This window comes from Ceratotherium simum, chromosome 7 (assembly GCF_057802395.1).
Source record: "Ceratotherium simum simum isolate JZ-2026a chromosome 7, ASM5780239v1, whole genome shotgun sequence".
Classification (NCBI taxonomy): domain Eukaryota; kingdom Metazoa; phylum Chordata; class Mammalia; order Perissodactyla; family Rhinocerotidae; genus Ceratotherium; species Ceratotherium simum.
This window is the reverse complement of record NC_141906.1, coordinates 57777291-57792615: the sequence shown is the minus strand read 5'-3', so window position 1 is coordinate 57792615 and position 15325 is coordinate 57777291. Positions and strand designations below refer to the sequence as shown.

The 15325-nt window shown below is 35.7% G+C and overlaps 1 protein-coding gene across 9 annotated transcripts in view; it reads right to left on the bottom strand.

Moving 5' to 3' along the window:
• GRIA4 (glutamate ionotropic receptor AMPA type subunit 4) overlaps window positions 1–15325 on the bottom strand; it is a 359336-nt gene that overhangs the window by 69322 nt on the left and 274689 nt on the right. For all 9 annotated transcript variants that reach the window (XM_004427382.3, XM_014785207.2, XM_087434037.1 and 6 more), the window contains exons 6-7: window positions 5043–5201; window positions 253–420 (exon numbers count right to left, since the gene is read on the bottom strand). In XM_004427382.3, the coding sequence (XP_004427439.1) occupies window positions 253–420; window positions 5043–5201 (327 nt within the window). The remainder of the gene's footprint in view (window positions 1–252; window positions 421–5042; window positions 5202–15325) is intronic.

Genomic DNA, 15325 nt, shown 5'->3' with positions numbered 1-15325 from the left:
TTTGTTGTTTTAAGCCACGAGGACTTGGGATTATTTATTACTGTGGCATAGCCTAGCTTATCCTGACTAAGCATCTACATAAGATTCAAACACTAGTATTCTTATTGAGAAATATCTCAAAAATGATAATGGCTCTATATACTAAAATAACAATTGTAATATATATTTGTTCTCAAATTATTTTGTTTTCTTGAATAATCCATTTAAACAGGACTGTGAAATAAATTGAACTTAAATAAAATTGTGAGTTACCTGTTTGAGTGTCCTCTCCATGTCAATTCCCTGGCCCCATGGAGCAGCAGGATTTGCCAGACAGTCCCCAGCATTACCTCTCCTCGAAATATCAATTTTCTGCCTTCTAAGATTTCGGAAAGTTTCAGCCATCACGAGGACTCCATCATAAGTCAGAGCAGATGTATACTAACAAAGTGAGAGAAATTATAATGGTAAATATTAAAATCTTACCAATCACCATGAATAGTCTAGGGGCTCTGTGGGTTTATGACCTAAAACACCATCCTGTCTGAAGGACAGTTAAATTACTGATAATTAATTGACTCTAGCTTCAGAAATTTCTATTATCACTTTATTACAAAGACTGTGGACCAAATCTTACCACTCTGATTTAAAAAGGAGAAAATGCACTCTGAAGAATAGAAATTCTAATGCACAGTTTTCCATCAGTTGGGAGAAGCAAGACCTCTAGGCGAGATCGTTTTGTTGTGTCCAAGTAGAAACAGCGAAAGTATAAAAAGTGAAGTGCCGTATTGCCACAATCTGCCTTGTGGTCTGTCGCTGCACTTGAGTCCCAGGAGGCCTGGGATGTCTTGCTCTTCCTCCTCCAAAATGCCTAGCAGGGGCCCCTGAGATTTTATATATGTTCATTGACTCGAAGTGTATAACTGTTCAGTTCCTCAGAAGAATGGGTGGGGATGTTTATTGTTACGCAGATATAGGATGCCAGAAATAACATCTACTTATTTAACAAACATGTATGCACCAGTCCCTGTGCTAAATAGGAATGAGTATTGTTAGGGCCACGATCATTGAGCGTGCTCGGGAACGTTAAGTCATTTCTCTAAGTTTCCATTGTAACCTAGGATCAAAGTGGAGAAGTGAAGTATAGACATCTGCTTTCCGATGATCCCCCTTGCTTCTCTTTGAGAAACGACGGAGCCTTCAGGAAAAGATTATTAAGGTTAGGAGACTAAGTGAGGAGAAACTGAGAAGAAAATGTAATTTCTTTAAGCTGAAAATCAAAAGAACAGGGAATACTTGTAAAGTTTGATTAGAGAATTCCTAAACACATGGAAAATGTGGCACAATTTTCTTGAAGCATCAACTGCTAATCATGACAAAAAACCACATTCTGTCTCTCAGGAATTTCATACGGTCAATTCCCTATAACTAACACATTCTAAGCCTGTAGTAGGGGTAGTTTTGTGCTGTGGAATATGGCAGATGATCTCCTCGATTAGCTGCTTGTAAATGAAGAAAAATCACTTGAAATTCAAATTGTAGAAAGAAAACTTAGGCAATATGACTATTAGATATAGCAGCCAGCATTCCAGGAAAGAGGAGGACTAAAACATGGATAAGATAAAGAATATAAATTCTAACAAAGGACTTTTCAGTGGTAGAGGATGTAATTCAAAAGCTCCCATCAGAAAGATTTATGTCAGACAGGTAAATTAAAAGCCTTGTGATATATTCTTCAAGGACATGACAAAATAGGTTTAAGGATAGGCAGACACCCTCACAATTGGAGTTGGGTGGCTGAAGGAGATTGAGGTGCTTAAGCAAGGTGTTAAACCAGATGTGAATATACCTCCTCCCCTGCTGGGACCAATACATCTTTGAGTAGAGAAAGCCATCAAATCATCTTTTTGTAAGGCAAGAAAATAAAAACAAGAAATAAAGTGAAACTTACTAAGGACAGAAAGGGCAAGAGACAAGTGCAATGTTAGTATTTTAGGATCAAGAGAGGGAAAAAGAAAAATGTTGCTTTTTTTAATAGGGAGAAAAAAGCTGAGAAGAGATGGCACCAAAAAGCGAATGCACTTGCTGTGTTTTAAAAAGTCCATCCGTTTTTATGAAACAAGTGAATTAGAAAAAAGAACAGATGCAGAGCAGAGCAGAGCAGAGCAGAGCAAAACAGACATTTAGCCAGAGCAGCAAAGGCCTTTGACAGGTCATACAGCTGATAGATGGAAAGAAGCAGTAGTTTCAATCAGTTTTACCGTTTCAAAGGATTTAATTCTTTTCCATGTGCCATATTGTGCTGAAGTCCAAGAAATCATATTTATGGGCACAGGCTTCTAGATGGCAGCTAGAAAATTCTTATTAAATAAACACTTCATTTTGGGGTAAGGTAAAGCTAGATCTTGGCCTAGAGTCATTTACTGCTTTAATCAGTGATTAGAATGGTGGAATGAGTTATGTTTACCAAGATTAGTAGATAACAAGACAGAGTTTGGCAGAATCATTGTGCAGTGGCAAGAGTCTGGGCTTTAAGATGAAAGAACTAAATGAATTCTAACTCTGCTAGTCATAGTTTTATGGGAATGTGGAGCATAATCTTCAGCAATGGAACACAAAACATGGCAAAACCAAACAAAACCAGGTAATAATGACTATCTCCTGTGGTCACTGTGAGGCTAAAATTTCATATCATATATGAGAGCTTTTTGGAAAACGTGCTAGACACTGGCTAGCAATGATGAGGACTCCAAAGATATGTAATAGATGGTTACGCCCCAAAGGAGTTCATAGAAGTGAAACAATAAGTACACAGAAAGTTATGTTAAGTCCTTGGTGATAATTACACAATCAAACACTATAGAGATTGCAAAGGAAGAAAGGATCATATATACCGGAGGGCTGGGCCAAGGCTTCATGGAGAAAGTGGAATTTGAGATATCTAGTGTTCCTCATTGCAAGAAGGCTGTGATGTGCCTTATGGAGAAAATGCATATGTTAGATAAGCTTTGTTCAAGCATGAGTTACAGTGCTGTTGGCTGTGAATTCAATGTTAATGCATCAACTATGTATTAAATACAGTGGCTTTAAACAGAAACACACACAGAACAATTGTTGTTATGTGTTGATCAGTTGACAAAAATATTGTGACCAGAGGCTTGCAGGAACCTAATCTTGTTACCTAATCTTCTGCTAGGAGCAAAGGTTCAGTATTCACTCAGTCAGTGTTCATGGCAACTTTATAGATCATAACTAATAATAGTTATTAGAATAATGAGAATTGACTGTATGTATTTATTAAGTGGCTACTGAGTGCCTAGCATCATGCTAAGACCTCTAAAAGGTAAGAAAATTCTAAGTATTTATATGCAAAAAAGTGCCCAAAGCTGTGGCTTAGACAAGTCTAGTTGGAGGTCATCAAATAGGAGATGTTGGGATGGGCTAAAGGCAAGATAGGGAAGGACGAACCACACCAATGTGTCCAGAGGGAAGACCACAGTGGACACTCTGGGCACATGTTAATATTATTACTGAAGTGAGAAATAGTCACAGGAGCTACAAAACACTGCCAAGAAGTTTGAAGCCCATTCTAGATACTAGAGATCAAAGGGTAACAAGATCCTAAAGAGATGGTTTACAGAAGAAATGCTGAGATACGTAATGGTCTGACAACAGAAGGTGTGAGGAAGGAAGAAACAAGGTCATCTATCATGAGGAAGAGAGGGCAAGGGAATCTCTGCATACATTGATGACAGAATGAGGGGAACATGCTGTATATCAAAATGTCCAGATTAGAAATGAGTTCAAAAGGAAGCTTTACGATCTTCTCTTGGTGTATTATCACTTGATATAATTGAGGTTTTGGGATGACTTATCTCTGAACCTGCTTTAAGTCAAAAGGCAGACTAAAAGACTCCTCAAGATTCTTTTAAGCCTGAAGATGATTTGTATTTTGAAAATTTTGGGGCTTTTTAATATACTTTCGTATATATTATCTAAGCACAAGAAGTAGTGTAATATAGTGGACAATGCACTTGTCTAAGACTCAGGAAGCCCATGATTTGATTCAGTGCCTTCCACAAACCTGGTCCTTGACTCAGGGACAGCAAATTAACATACTTGTTTAATATCTTGCATTTATTAATCTATAAAATCAGATGTTGGATTACAGTGTTTGACCCATAGTGGATACTCAATAAATGCTTTGTTTGAAATCCCCTGATTCTACAGAGTTGGGAAGATGGTATGGCTAGCCAAGTTCCTACATTACAGAGGGGAAATTGACATAACTAGTAGGGTAAGTTTTATAATTTGGAAACAGAAGAACTGAGACTCTCTACCCCTAGATCGTAGTTTTCTAGGCTTGAATTTCCAAATTATGTTGGAAAAATTTTTACAAGAATACACTGTCAATGAGAGATTAGTAAAAGTTGTTAAAAGTGATAGTGACTTACTATGTAGGAGCTCAAAACCACTAAGTTAGAGTTTAAGAAACATTATGCCATTATTTACACGATATCTAAGGAAGTCATCTATCTTTTCAGGTGAGAAAAAACGTGCTTATGACCAGTTTCCTTTGCAGATACCTATAACATACTTCTGCAATGTCTATCAGAAAAAATTAAACAACCTGACGTTTTACTATTAATTTGAAAAAGAAATTTTGCAGAAGCTTATACATTTTACATTTCTACCAATTTACCTACTCATTATAAATCACTTTGCAAATATAGTTTTTATCTGGGTGGAATAATTACCAATGGTTGTTCACATTTGAAATATTTAGTTACCAAAAAGTTTTTAAAAAGTGTACAATTTCTTCAAGGAAATTCATATACAAAGTAATAGCAACAGTAAACTGCTTAAGCTAATGTCTAACAATTCTACTCTTAAATATAGAAGTTTAGAAATTATTAAGGGCTTGTGCAGCACAATGATAGTGACAAATACTTCTGCCCTATGCCGCACTATGTCTGACAGAATATTACTAGAACTGCATAATGAACTTTCTACCTTAAATTTTAAAAATGCTAAAAATACATAAGATACAAATGAACAAATACCTTTGGAGGAGTCTCAGATCCTGGATACTCTCTCTGATCTAGTTTCTTCCAGCGATCCATTAGTTTGGTTACCATAGGTGTGTTAAAATCTACCAACTGGAATCCTGTAACATTGGCTCCACCATGGATAAACCTCTCAAGAGAAATATCCTTGAATCCCTATAAAAATCAATATGACAATTTAAGTTTAGCTCGTTATTATACATTTCAGCTCTTCAATGGTAACATAAGTTAATAACAAATATGTTCATCCAACTAGATTTCTAATACAGTAATGGCTAGAAACAGGTGGGAGATCCAATTATATCAATTTAGCTGTTAAATTGTCAAAATCAAAATCTAATATATGAGAAAAGGATATAAATGTTTTCAGTTCAGTTCAACTCAGTTTAACAGGTATTTCTTGGATGCCTCCGAATGCCCTTTATGAAGCATGGAGGGGGATATAGGAGATGAATATGATAGCATCAGAAAGTCTCCTCTTGAGGGCATAATTGCCTTCTGATACAGACAAGTAAAAATGTGTCTTACGTGAAGGTAATATCAAGGTATTATGGTACTCTGAGTCTGTGGTGGGTAACACCTTTTTAGACGAGTTCAGTTTAATTACAAAGTGGTCTAAAAGCAGACAGAGCTGGTAATTTAAGCCAGAGAGGGTAAAAGCTTTGATTACACCAATACAACTCTCATAGTCCTGGAAATGGTAGTGGAAGAGAAGATAGCAAGATAGGCCATTTATGGAGCCTTGAGTGGTAGGAAAAAGGTGGTGTCCACGAGACGGAGTGAGGAAGCTGAGAGGGAAGGGTATCATCTCTTTTGGTCCAGAGGTAATTATCTGAGTTTCAAAAATTCTGGAAGGTTATTTACTATCTATCTATCTATCTATCTATCTATCTATCTATCTATCTATCAATCTATCTATCATCTATCTATCCATCTATCTATCCATCTATTTATCTATCTATCATCTATCTATCTATCTATCTATCTATCTATCTATCTATCTATCTATCTATCTATCTTCAACCTAGTTTGTTTTACCCCTGGCCCCTTTTTTCCCACTAAATATTTAAAGTGCCTTACAAAAATGCACACTCAATACATAGTGTAAAACAAATGAGCAATTACAAGAAGAGGGCAAAAAGCATATTAGTGAAGTGAATTAGTAAAAGTAAAGGTATTAGCTCAGAGAAAAGCAAACCACGCACACACCTACAAAGACACACACGTGCACGAACACAGGCACATGAGTTTGTACATCTGTATTTGCTTTCTGTCTCGGTTTCTCTTAGTATTTAGCAAAGTTTCTTTTGAAAATGTGAATTTGATTCAGTTGTGCTGAGGGTACTAAGGGGAAGTGTTTGTCTATTTTCTTTGGTGGAAGTGAAATAAGCAGCAGCGGCCCTGTGGTTATAGCAGGAATCGGTGCAGGAATCAGGGAGAAGAGGAAGACCGGTGTTGCTTCTCCTCCTGAATGCGTCTCAGCCATGATTTTGGAAACTTCTGTGTGTGTCTGCTTTTTTTTTTTTTTTTTAATAGCAAAGGAGGTTGTCTTACTAGCCAATATATGCAATTGCTGTTTGGTTATCTGATGAGAAACAGACCAGTCTATTGGCAACTAAGCAAAGTTGCTACTGAAAGCCCCAGGACTGCATATTAGCTAAAAGCTAATATTGATGCTGGGCTTATTATGTGCCAGGCATTGTGCTAAGCACCTTATACAGATTATCTAGTTTAGTTCTCATAACAAGGTTATGAGGTAGATCCTATTATTAGCCTTATCTTACAAATAAGGAAACCGGGCTCGGTGGGTTAAAGTGAAACTATTCAAGATCACCCAGCAAATGCACATTAGAACCAAGATGACTCTTGAATTTGACTTTTTTGTGTGTGTGAGGAAGATTAGCCCTGAGCTAACATCTGATGTCAATCCTCCTCTTTTTTCTGAGGAAGATTGGCCCTGGGCTAACATCTGTGCCTATCTTCCTCTACTTTATACGGGACTCCGCCACAACATGGCTTGACAAGCGGTGCATCGGTGCCCACCTGGGATCCGAACCTATGAACCTGGGTTTGCCAAAGCAGAGCGTGCACACTTAACTGCTACGCCACTGCACCAGCCCTGAATTTGACTTTTTTTACCCCATGCTCCTGCATATTCTTACACAAATATGTGCTTTTTTGTTTTTTAGTGAGGAAGATTGTCCCTGAGCTAACATCTGTGCCAATCTTCCTCTATTTTGTATGTGGGACTCTGCCACAGCATGGCTTGATGAGCGGTGTATAGGTCCATGCCTGGCATACGTACTGGCAAACCCCAGGCCACCAAAGTGGAGCATGTGAACTTAACCACTATGCCACCAGGCTTGCCCCCAAATACGTGTGTTTTTAATTTTGGTATTTATCTTAATACCTAGGAGAGGCAGGGTGGTACTGTAGAAAACAGCCTAGGCTCCGAATCCCACCTCTGTGACTTTCCACCCTTAGGTTTCCCACATGCAAAATGAGAATGATAATGCTAAAGTAGCTAGCACATCTGGTTTGAAGTCAGAAAATGATAACTATTATTAATTAATTCATTCAACAAATACTTATTTCATGTGTCAACTAATTTGACAGCTCATCAGTAACATTCTCATTTCACTGGGAAAGAAACTAGATACCAGAAAGCAAGTCTATGTTTTTGAAATGGGAAAAACACTGTCCACCAATCTCTAGCTAGTATGTCAGCTGAACGTTTGTTTGCCTCTACGAGAATCTAGGGCAGCCCAATGGCAGGCAAATAATTTCAGTTTTCTAAAAGCCACAGTGATTCAACTATTGCATTAGTTGCTAATTGATAACATTATTTTCTTTCAGCAGTGGCTGAAACAGAAGGCTTGCCAAGCTTTCTGTCACAGCATCATCCCACAGCTGCAAGACACAGGCAAAGCTGCAGCCTTCAGAAAAATCATCTGATGTAAAGTCTAACAATAAATAACATTCCACATCTCTCTGATTCCATCCTGCTGATATGCTGAAGGTAAAGGAAAAAATATTACCACATCTGATTATAAACTCCTTTCAGTTATAATCTGAATGAATGGCGGGTGGCTTAATCAATTTTAGCTATGTCTATTTGAGTACAGGCAATATTTTTCCTTTCATATATTTTTAAATAATTTATATAGAAAATTGATAGGATCTAGACTGTGAAGCAGTTTCCTTGGAAACGGTTACTTTGGTGGCCATTTAGATTTCAGTTTTTACCCAGAGAATACTGTGGAATTGAAAGTTCTGGGCCACATTGTAACAAAATTGTAACCACAATGTGGGGAGGGGAGTCAGTGGTTAAGAAACTAAGTAAACGCCCCTGAAGCAGGGAGGAAGACCAGGGGAGAGGCTTTCTACTTGTTGAAATGGGCTATTCAATAATGCTTGCGTTTCACAATGGTTAGTGATCTCCTAAGGAAAGATTAATTTATAACTTAGTTTTCCTTTAAATTTCCATTTACAGTTCATACATTCTCTGGGGGAAAAGAAAATTAGACTTCAGATACCCTGATGACTGTTGATGTAAATCTATAGGTCCATCACATCATAGGTGTTTAATAATCACTCATCCTTTGTTTTATCTAATTCAGATAACATTTCTGCTGTTTTGCATTTCAGGTTTACAGGTTGACTAAATAATATTGAGACAGCTCTGGTGCAGTTAACAGAAGGAATGTCAAGTAGAATGGGAGAGATTCCCTCTCAATATCTTTTAAAAATTAGATTGTTAAGAATTCGATTTCAAGTATGCATTTTTGACGATTAAGTAGATAGATGATGGAGTCAGATATGCTCAATGCAGAAGAGTTGAATAATATAGGAAACACAAAGAAAAAAGTAAAACAATGTCTCCAAGTTCACAGAATCTTAACTAGAGTCATTGCACTTGAGTGAAAATGTACTAGACTGCAAAATTTGGGAACTGAGTTCTAGCCCCATTTTGACACTACTAACCAGACACCTAAACATGGACATCACTTTAGTCTCTGTATCTTAATTTCCTTACCTTCTAAATGAGGCATGAACGGGGTGTGCATGTGTGTGTGTGTGTGTCTGTGTGTGGTGTGGTGAGGGACAGGTAAGGAATAGGTTCAGTTAATCTTTAATGATATACCCTGAACATTCTAGAATTTTATACTAATTTATGACAGAGCAGGTGTTTTCCTACATGTAAACTGAATATATTAAAAAAAATAAAAAATCTAAATGAGAGCAAGATTTTAAGAATTTGTCTTACAGGTGGAATAAATGTAAACAGTTCCTTATTGCTATTGGTGTCCATATTTAAATCTTCTGACCTGCTGGATGAGGGGTGAAGAAAGATTTGAATATAAATTCAGAGAACGTTTGTAAGGCCAGATCCCCCTTAAGGGTTGTATAAGGAAATGCTTAAATGAATGTTACTTTGTGGCTGTATAAGTTATTTACTAATTTTGAATTTATTTATTTATTTGAATTTATTTATTCTTTGCAATCAGATAGGACAGAGTTTCAATCTTGTTTGTAATATTTCATGGTATATATATACCACATCTTCTCTATCCATTCATCTGTTGATGGACACCTTAGGTTGTTTCCGTACCTTGGCTATTTCGAATAAAGCTGCAATGAACATGGGAGTACAGATATCTCTTTGAGATAATGAGTTTGTTTCCTTTGGATATATACCCAGAACTGGGATTGTTGGATCATGTGGTAGTTCTATTTTTAATTTCTTAAAAAACTCCCAGCTGTTTTCCATAGTGGCTGTTCCCATTTCTGCACATTTTCATCAACCTTTGTTATTTGTTGTTTGTTTGACAATAACCGTCCTAACAGATGTGAGGTGGTATCTCATTGTAGTTTTGATTTGAGTTTCCTTGATGATTAGTGATGTTGAGCACCTTTTCATGTACTGTTGGCCATGTGTATGTCTTTTTTGGAAAAATGTCTATTCGGGTTCTTTGTCAATTTTTAAATTTTAAATTTGTTCTCTTGCTATTAAGTTGTATGAGTTCCTTGTACATTTGGGATATTAACCCCTTACCAGATATGTTATTTGCAAGTATTTTCTCCTATTCCATAGGTTGCCTTTTAATTTTGTTGATGGTTTCCTTTGCCGTGCAGAAGCATTTTAATTTGATGTAGTCCCACTTGTTTACTTGTGCTTTCGTTGCCTTTGATTTTGGTATCAAATCCAAAATGTCATTGCCGACATCATTATCAAGGAGTTTACCCCCTATGTTTTCTTCTTTCAAGATTTCAAGTCTTACGTTCTATCCTTTAATCAACTTTGAGTTGATAGTTGTGTATGGTGTAAGATAGGGGTCCAGTTTCATTCTTGTGCGTGTGGATATCCCCACTGTATATTCATGGCTTCTTTGTCAAAAATTAAATGCATAGGTTTATTTCTGAGCTCTCTATTCTCTTCCATTGATCTACATCACTGTTTTCAGGCCACTACCATACTGTATTGATTACTATAGCTTTGTAATATAGTTTGAAATCAGGAAATATGATACTTGCAACTTTGTTTTTCTTTCTCAAGTTTGCTTTTGCTATTCTGGGTGTTTTGTGGTTCCATACAAATTTTAGGATTGTTTTTTCTATTTTTGTGAAAAATGCCATTGGAATTTTGATGGGGGTTACATTGAACCTGTAGATTGTTTTGAGTAGCATGGACACTTTAACAATATTAATTTTTCCAATCCACGAACAGAGAATATCTTTCCATTTATTTGTGTCTTCAGTTTCTTTCAGTGTATAGATCTTTCACTTCCTTGGTTAAATTTACAAATAAATATTTTACTGTTTTGGGGGCTATTGTAAATGAGATTGTTTTCTTTATTTCTTTTTCAGATGTTTCATTGGTAGTTTATAGAAATGCAACTGATTTTTTTATGTTGATTTTGCATCCTGCAACAGTACTGAATTTATTTATTGGTTCTAATGGTTTTTTGGTGGAGTCTTTAGAGTTTTCCATATATAATAGCATGTCATGTGTAAACAGGGACAATTTTACATTTTCCTTTCTGATTTTGATGTCTTTTATTTCTTTTTCTTACCTAATTGCTCTGGATAGGACTTCCAGGACCTTGTTGAATAAAAGGGGTGAAAGTGAGCGTCCTTGTCTTATTCCTGATCTTAGAACAAAAGATTTCAGCTTTTCTCCATTGAGTATGATGTTAGCTGTGGGTTTGTCATATATGGCCTTTATTATGTTAGGGAATTTTCTATATACAGTTTGTTGAGAGTTTTTATCAGGAATGGATGTTACATCTTTTCAAATGCTTTTTCTGCATCTATTGAGATAATTATATGATTTTTATCCTTCATTTTGTTAATGTGGTATATTACATTTATTTAATTGTGTATGTTGAACCATTCTTGAATCCCTGTGATAAATCCCATTTGATCTTGGTGTATGATCCTTTTAATGTACTGTTGAATTCAGTTTTATGATAATTTATTGAGAATTTTTATATCTATGTTCATCAAGGACATTGGCCTGTGATTTTCTTTTCTTGTAGTATCCTTATCTGGTTTTAGTATCAGGGTATTGCTGACCTCATAAAAATGAGTTTGGAAGTGTTCCCTCCTCTTCTATTTTTTTTGAAGAGTTTGAGAAGGATTGATATTCATTTTTCTTTAAATGTTTGATGGAATTCACCAGTGAAGTGACCTGGTGTTGGACTTTTGTTTGTTAGGTGGTTTTTGATTACTGATTCAATCTCCTTGCTTGTTTTTGGTCTGTTCAATTTTCTATTTTATCATGAATCAGTCTTGGTATGTTGTATGTTCTAGGAATTTATCTATTTCTTCTAGATTATCTAATTTGTTGGTTTATAATTGTTCTTAGTAGTTTCTTGTGATCTTTAGTATTTCTGTGTTATCAGTAGTAATGTCTCATCTTTCACTCCTAATTTTATTTATTTGAGTCTTCTCTCTTTTTTTCTTGTTAGGCTAGCTAAAGATTCATCATTTTTAAAAATCTTTTCAAAAAACCCAGCTCTTAGTTCCATTGATCTTTTCTATTGTCTTTTTAGTCTCTATTTCATTTATTTCTGCTCTGATCTTTGTTCATTCTTACCTTCTACTAAATGTGGGCTTAGTTTCTTCTTCTTCTTTTAGGACTTTGAAGTGTAAAATTTTAGGTTGTTTATTTGAGATCTTTCTTTATTGTTAATATAGGCATTTAATGCTATAAATGTCCCTCTTACAACTGCATTTGCTGCATCCCATAAGTTTTGGTATGTTGTGTTTCCATTTTCATTTGTCTCCAGATCTTTTTTTATTTTCTTTTTGATTTCTTCTTTAACTCTTCGGTTGTTAGAAGCATGTTGTTTAATCTTCACATATTTGCCATTTTTCCAGTTTTCTTCTTATAATTGATTTCTAGTTCATACCATCATTGTCAGAAAATATGCTTAATATGATTTCAATCTCAAATTTATTAAGATTTTTGTGGCCTAACATATGATCTATCCTGGAGAATGGTCTGTGTGCACCCAAGTAGAATGTGTGTTCTGCTGCTGTTGGATGGAAAGTTTGCATATATCTGTTAGGTCCATCTGGTCTAATGTATAGTTTAAGTACAATGTTTCCTTATTGATTTTCTGTCTAGATGATCGATCCATTGTTAAAAGTGGTATACTAAAGTCTCCTCCTATTATTGTATTGCTGTATATTTCTCTCTTCAGATCTGTTAATATCTGATTTATATATTTAAATGCTGTAATGTTGGGTGCATAAACTCGATGAATTAATCCCTTTATCTTTACATAATGACCTTCTTTGTCTTTCATCATAGTTTTTTGCTTAAGGTCTATTTTGTCTGATATAATTATAGATACACTCCTTCTTTCTTTGTTTCCATTTGCTTGGAGTATGTTTTTCCATCCCTTCACTTTCAGTCTATGTGTGTCTTTAAAGCTGAAGTAAGTCTTTTGTAGGCAGCACATAGCTGGGTCTTTTTTTTTATCCATTTAGTCACTCTACGTCTTTTGACTGGAGAATTTATTCCATTATCATATAAAGTAATTATTGATAGGAATAGATTTACTATTGCCATTTTGTTAATGGTTTTCCAATTTTTTTATATTTCTTTTGTTCCTTTTTCCCTTTCTTGCTCTCTTCCTTTGTCATTTGATGATTGTCTATAGTTGTATATTTTCATTCCTTTATCTTTTGTGTATGTACTATAGGTTTTTATTTTTTTTTTGAGAAAGATTGGCCCTGAGCTAACATCTGTTGCCAGTCTTCCCTTTTTCTCCCTAGAGCCCCAGTATGTAGTTATATATCCTAGTTATAGGTCCTTCTAGTTCTTCTATGTGGGATGCCACCTCAGTGTGGCTTGATGAGTGGTGTGTAGGTTTGTGCCCAGGATCTGAACCAACGGACCTGGGCTGCCAAAGCAGAACGTGCCAACTTAACTGCTATGCCACCAAGCCAGGTCCATACTATTGGTTTTTACTTGTGTTTACCATGAGGCTTACATAAAACATCTTATATATAAAACAATCTATTTTAAGGTGATAACAACTTAACTTAGAGTGCATACAAAGCTCTACATTTTTACATCTCATCCAACATTTTATGTTTTTGACATCACAGTTACATTTATTTATATTGTGTATCCATTAACATATTGTTGTAGTTATAGTTATTTTTAATAATTTTGTATACAATTTTATTTATGTATATTTGTGTACATAAATTTATATTTAAAATTTATAATATTTTTGTATATAATAATTTCAACCTTTATAGTGGAGTTATAATTGATTTACCAACCATCATTACTATATTAGAATGTTCTGAATTTAACTATATATTTACCTTTACTAGTGAGTTTTATACTTTTATATGTTTTCATGTTACTAATTTATGTCTGCACTTAGCTTGAAGAACTCCTTTTAACATTTCTTGTAAGGCCACTCATGGTGACAAACTCTTTCAGCTTGTGTTTATCTGGAAAACTCTTTACCTCTCCTTCAATTCTGAAGGACAACTTTGCTGAGTAGAATACTCTTGATTGACAGTTCTTTTCTTTCAGCACTATGAATACATCATTCCATTCACTTCTTGCTTGCAAAGGTTTTCCTGAAAAATCTGCAGATGGTATTATGGCTGTTCTTTTGTATGTAAGGAGTTGCTTTTCTCTTGCTTCTTTTAAGATTCTCTCTTTATGTTTAACTTTTGATAATTTAATTATAATGTGTCTTAGTGTGGTGTCTTTAGATTCATCTTGTTTAGTACTTTTGGGCTTCTTAGATCTGAATGTTTGTTTTTCTCCCAAGTTTAGGAAAGTTTTAAGCTATTATTTCTTTGACTAAGCTTTCTGCCCCTTTCTCTCTCTCTTCTCCTTCTGGGATGCCTATTATCCTTTTATTGGTCCCCTTGATGGTGTCCAAGAAGTCCTTTAGGTTTACTCTTTTTCATTCTTTTTTCTTTTTGCTCGTCTTGCATGAATTCCACTGCCCTGTTTTTTAGTTTTCTGATTCTTTTTTTTGTCTAGTCTGCTGTTGAAACTCTCTGATAAATTTTTTCAGTTCAGTTATTGCATTCTTCAGCTATGCGATGTCTCTTTGGTACTTTCTTATATTTTCTATCTCTTTGCTGTAATTCTCACTTTGTTCATGCATTGCTCTCCTGACCTCAGAAAGCATCTTTATGACTGTTATTTTGAACTCTCTATTGGGTAAATGACTTTTCATTTCATTATTATTGTTTTCTGGAGGTTTATCTTGTTCCTTTGTTTGGAACATATTCTTTTTCTTCATTTTCCTTGACTCTCTGTGTTAGTTTCTGCACATTGGATAAAACAGTCACCTTTTGCAGTCTTGATGGAGTGGTCTCGTGTAGGAGATGGACCTTGTCAATCAGCCTGGGCTGAGTTCCTGGTTGTCTCTAGCACCTTTGTGATCACCTTGTGATCACCCAAGCCACTGTCTTTGTTGTTAGTGGTTCCTAATAGTTGAGGATGTGCCAAGACTCCTCAGTGTCCCAAAGAGGAGCATCTCAGTCAGCACCTAGATGCAGGCTGATTAGAAGCCAGACTCTCAGGAAGCATGGGAAAATATGTAGTTAAGCCCCTTCCAGGGATTAACTGAGAGATGGGTATTTTTGCCTGCTTCCTCTGCACTGAGTCCAGGTGTATAGCCTTGGGGAGGTGCTCCTGCACCCATTTAAAAACTGTGTCTTTGTTGGTTACAGTCTTGTGGGACTCATGAATGCAAGCCCCATTAGCTATAAGAGCCATATGATCTGGG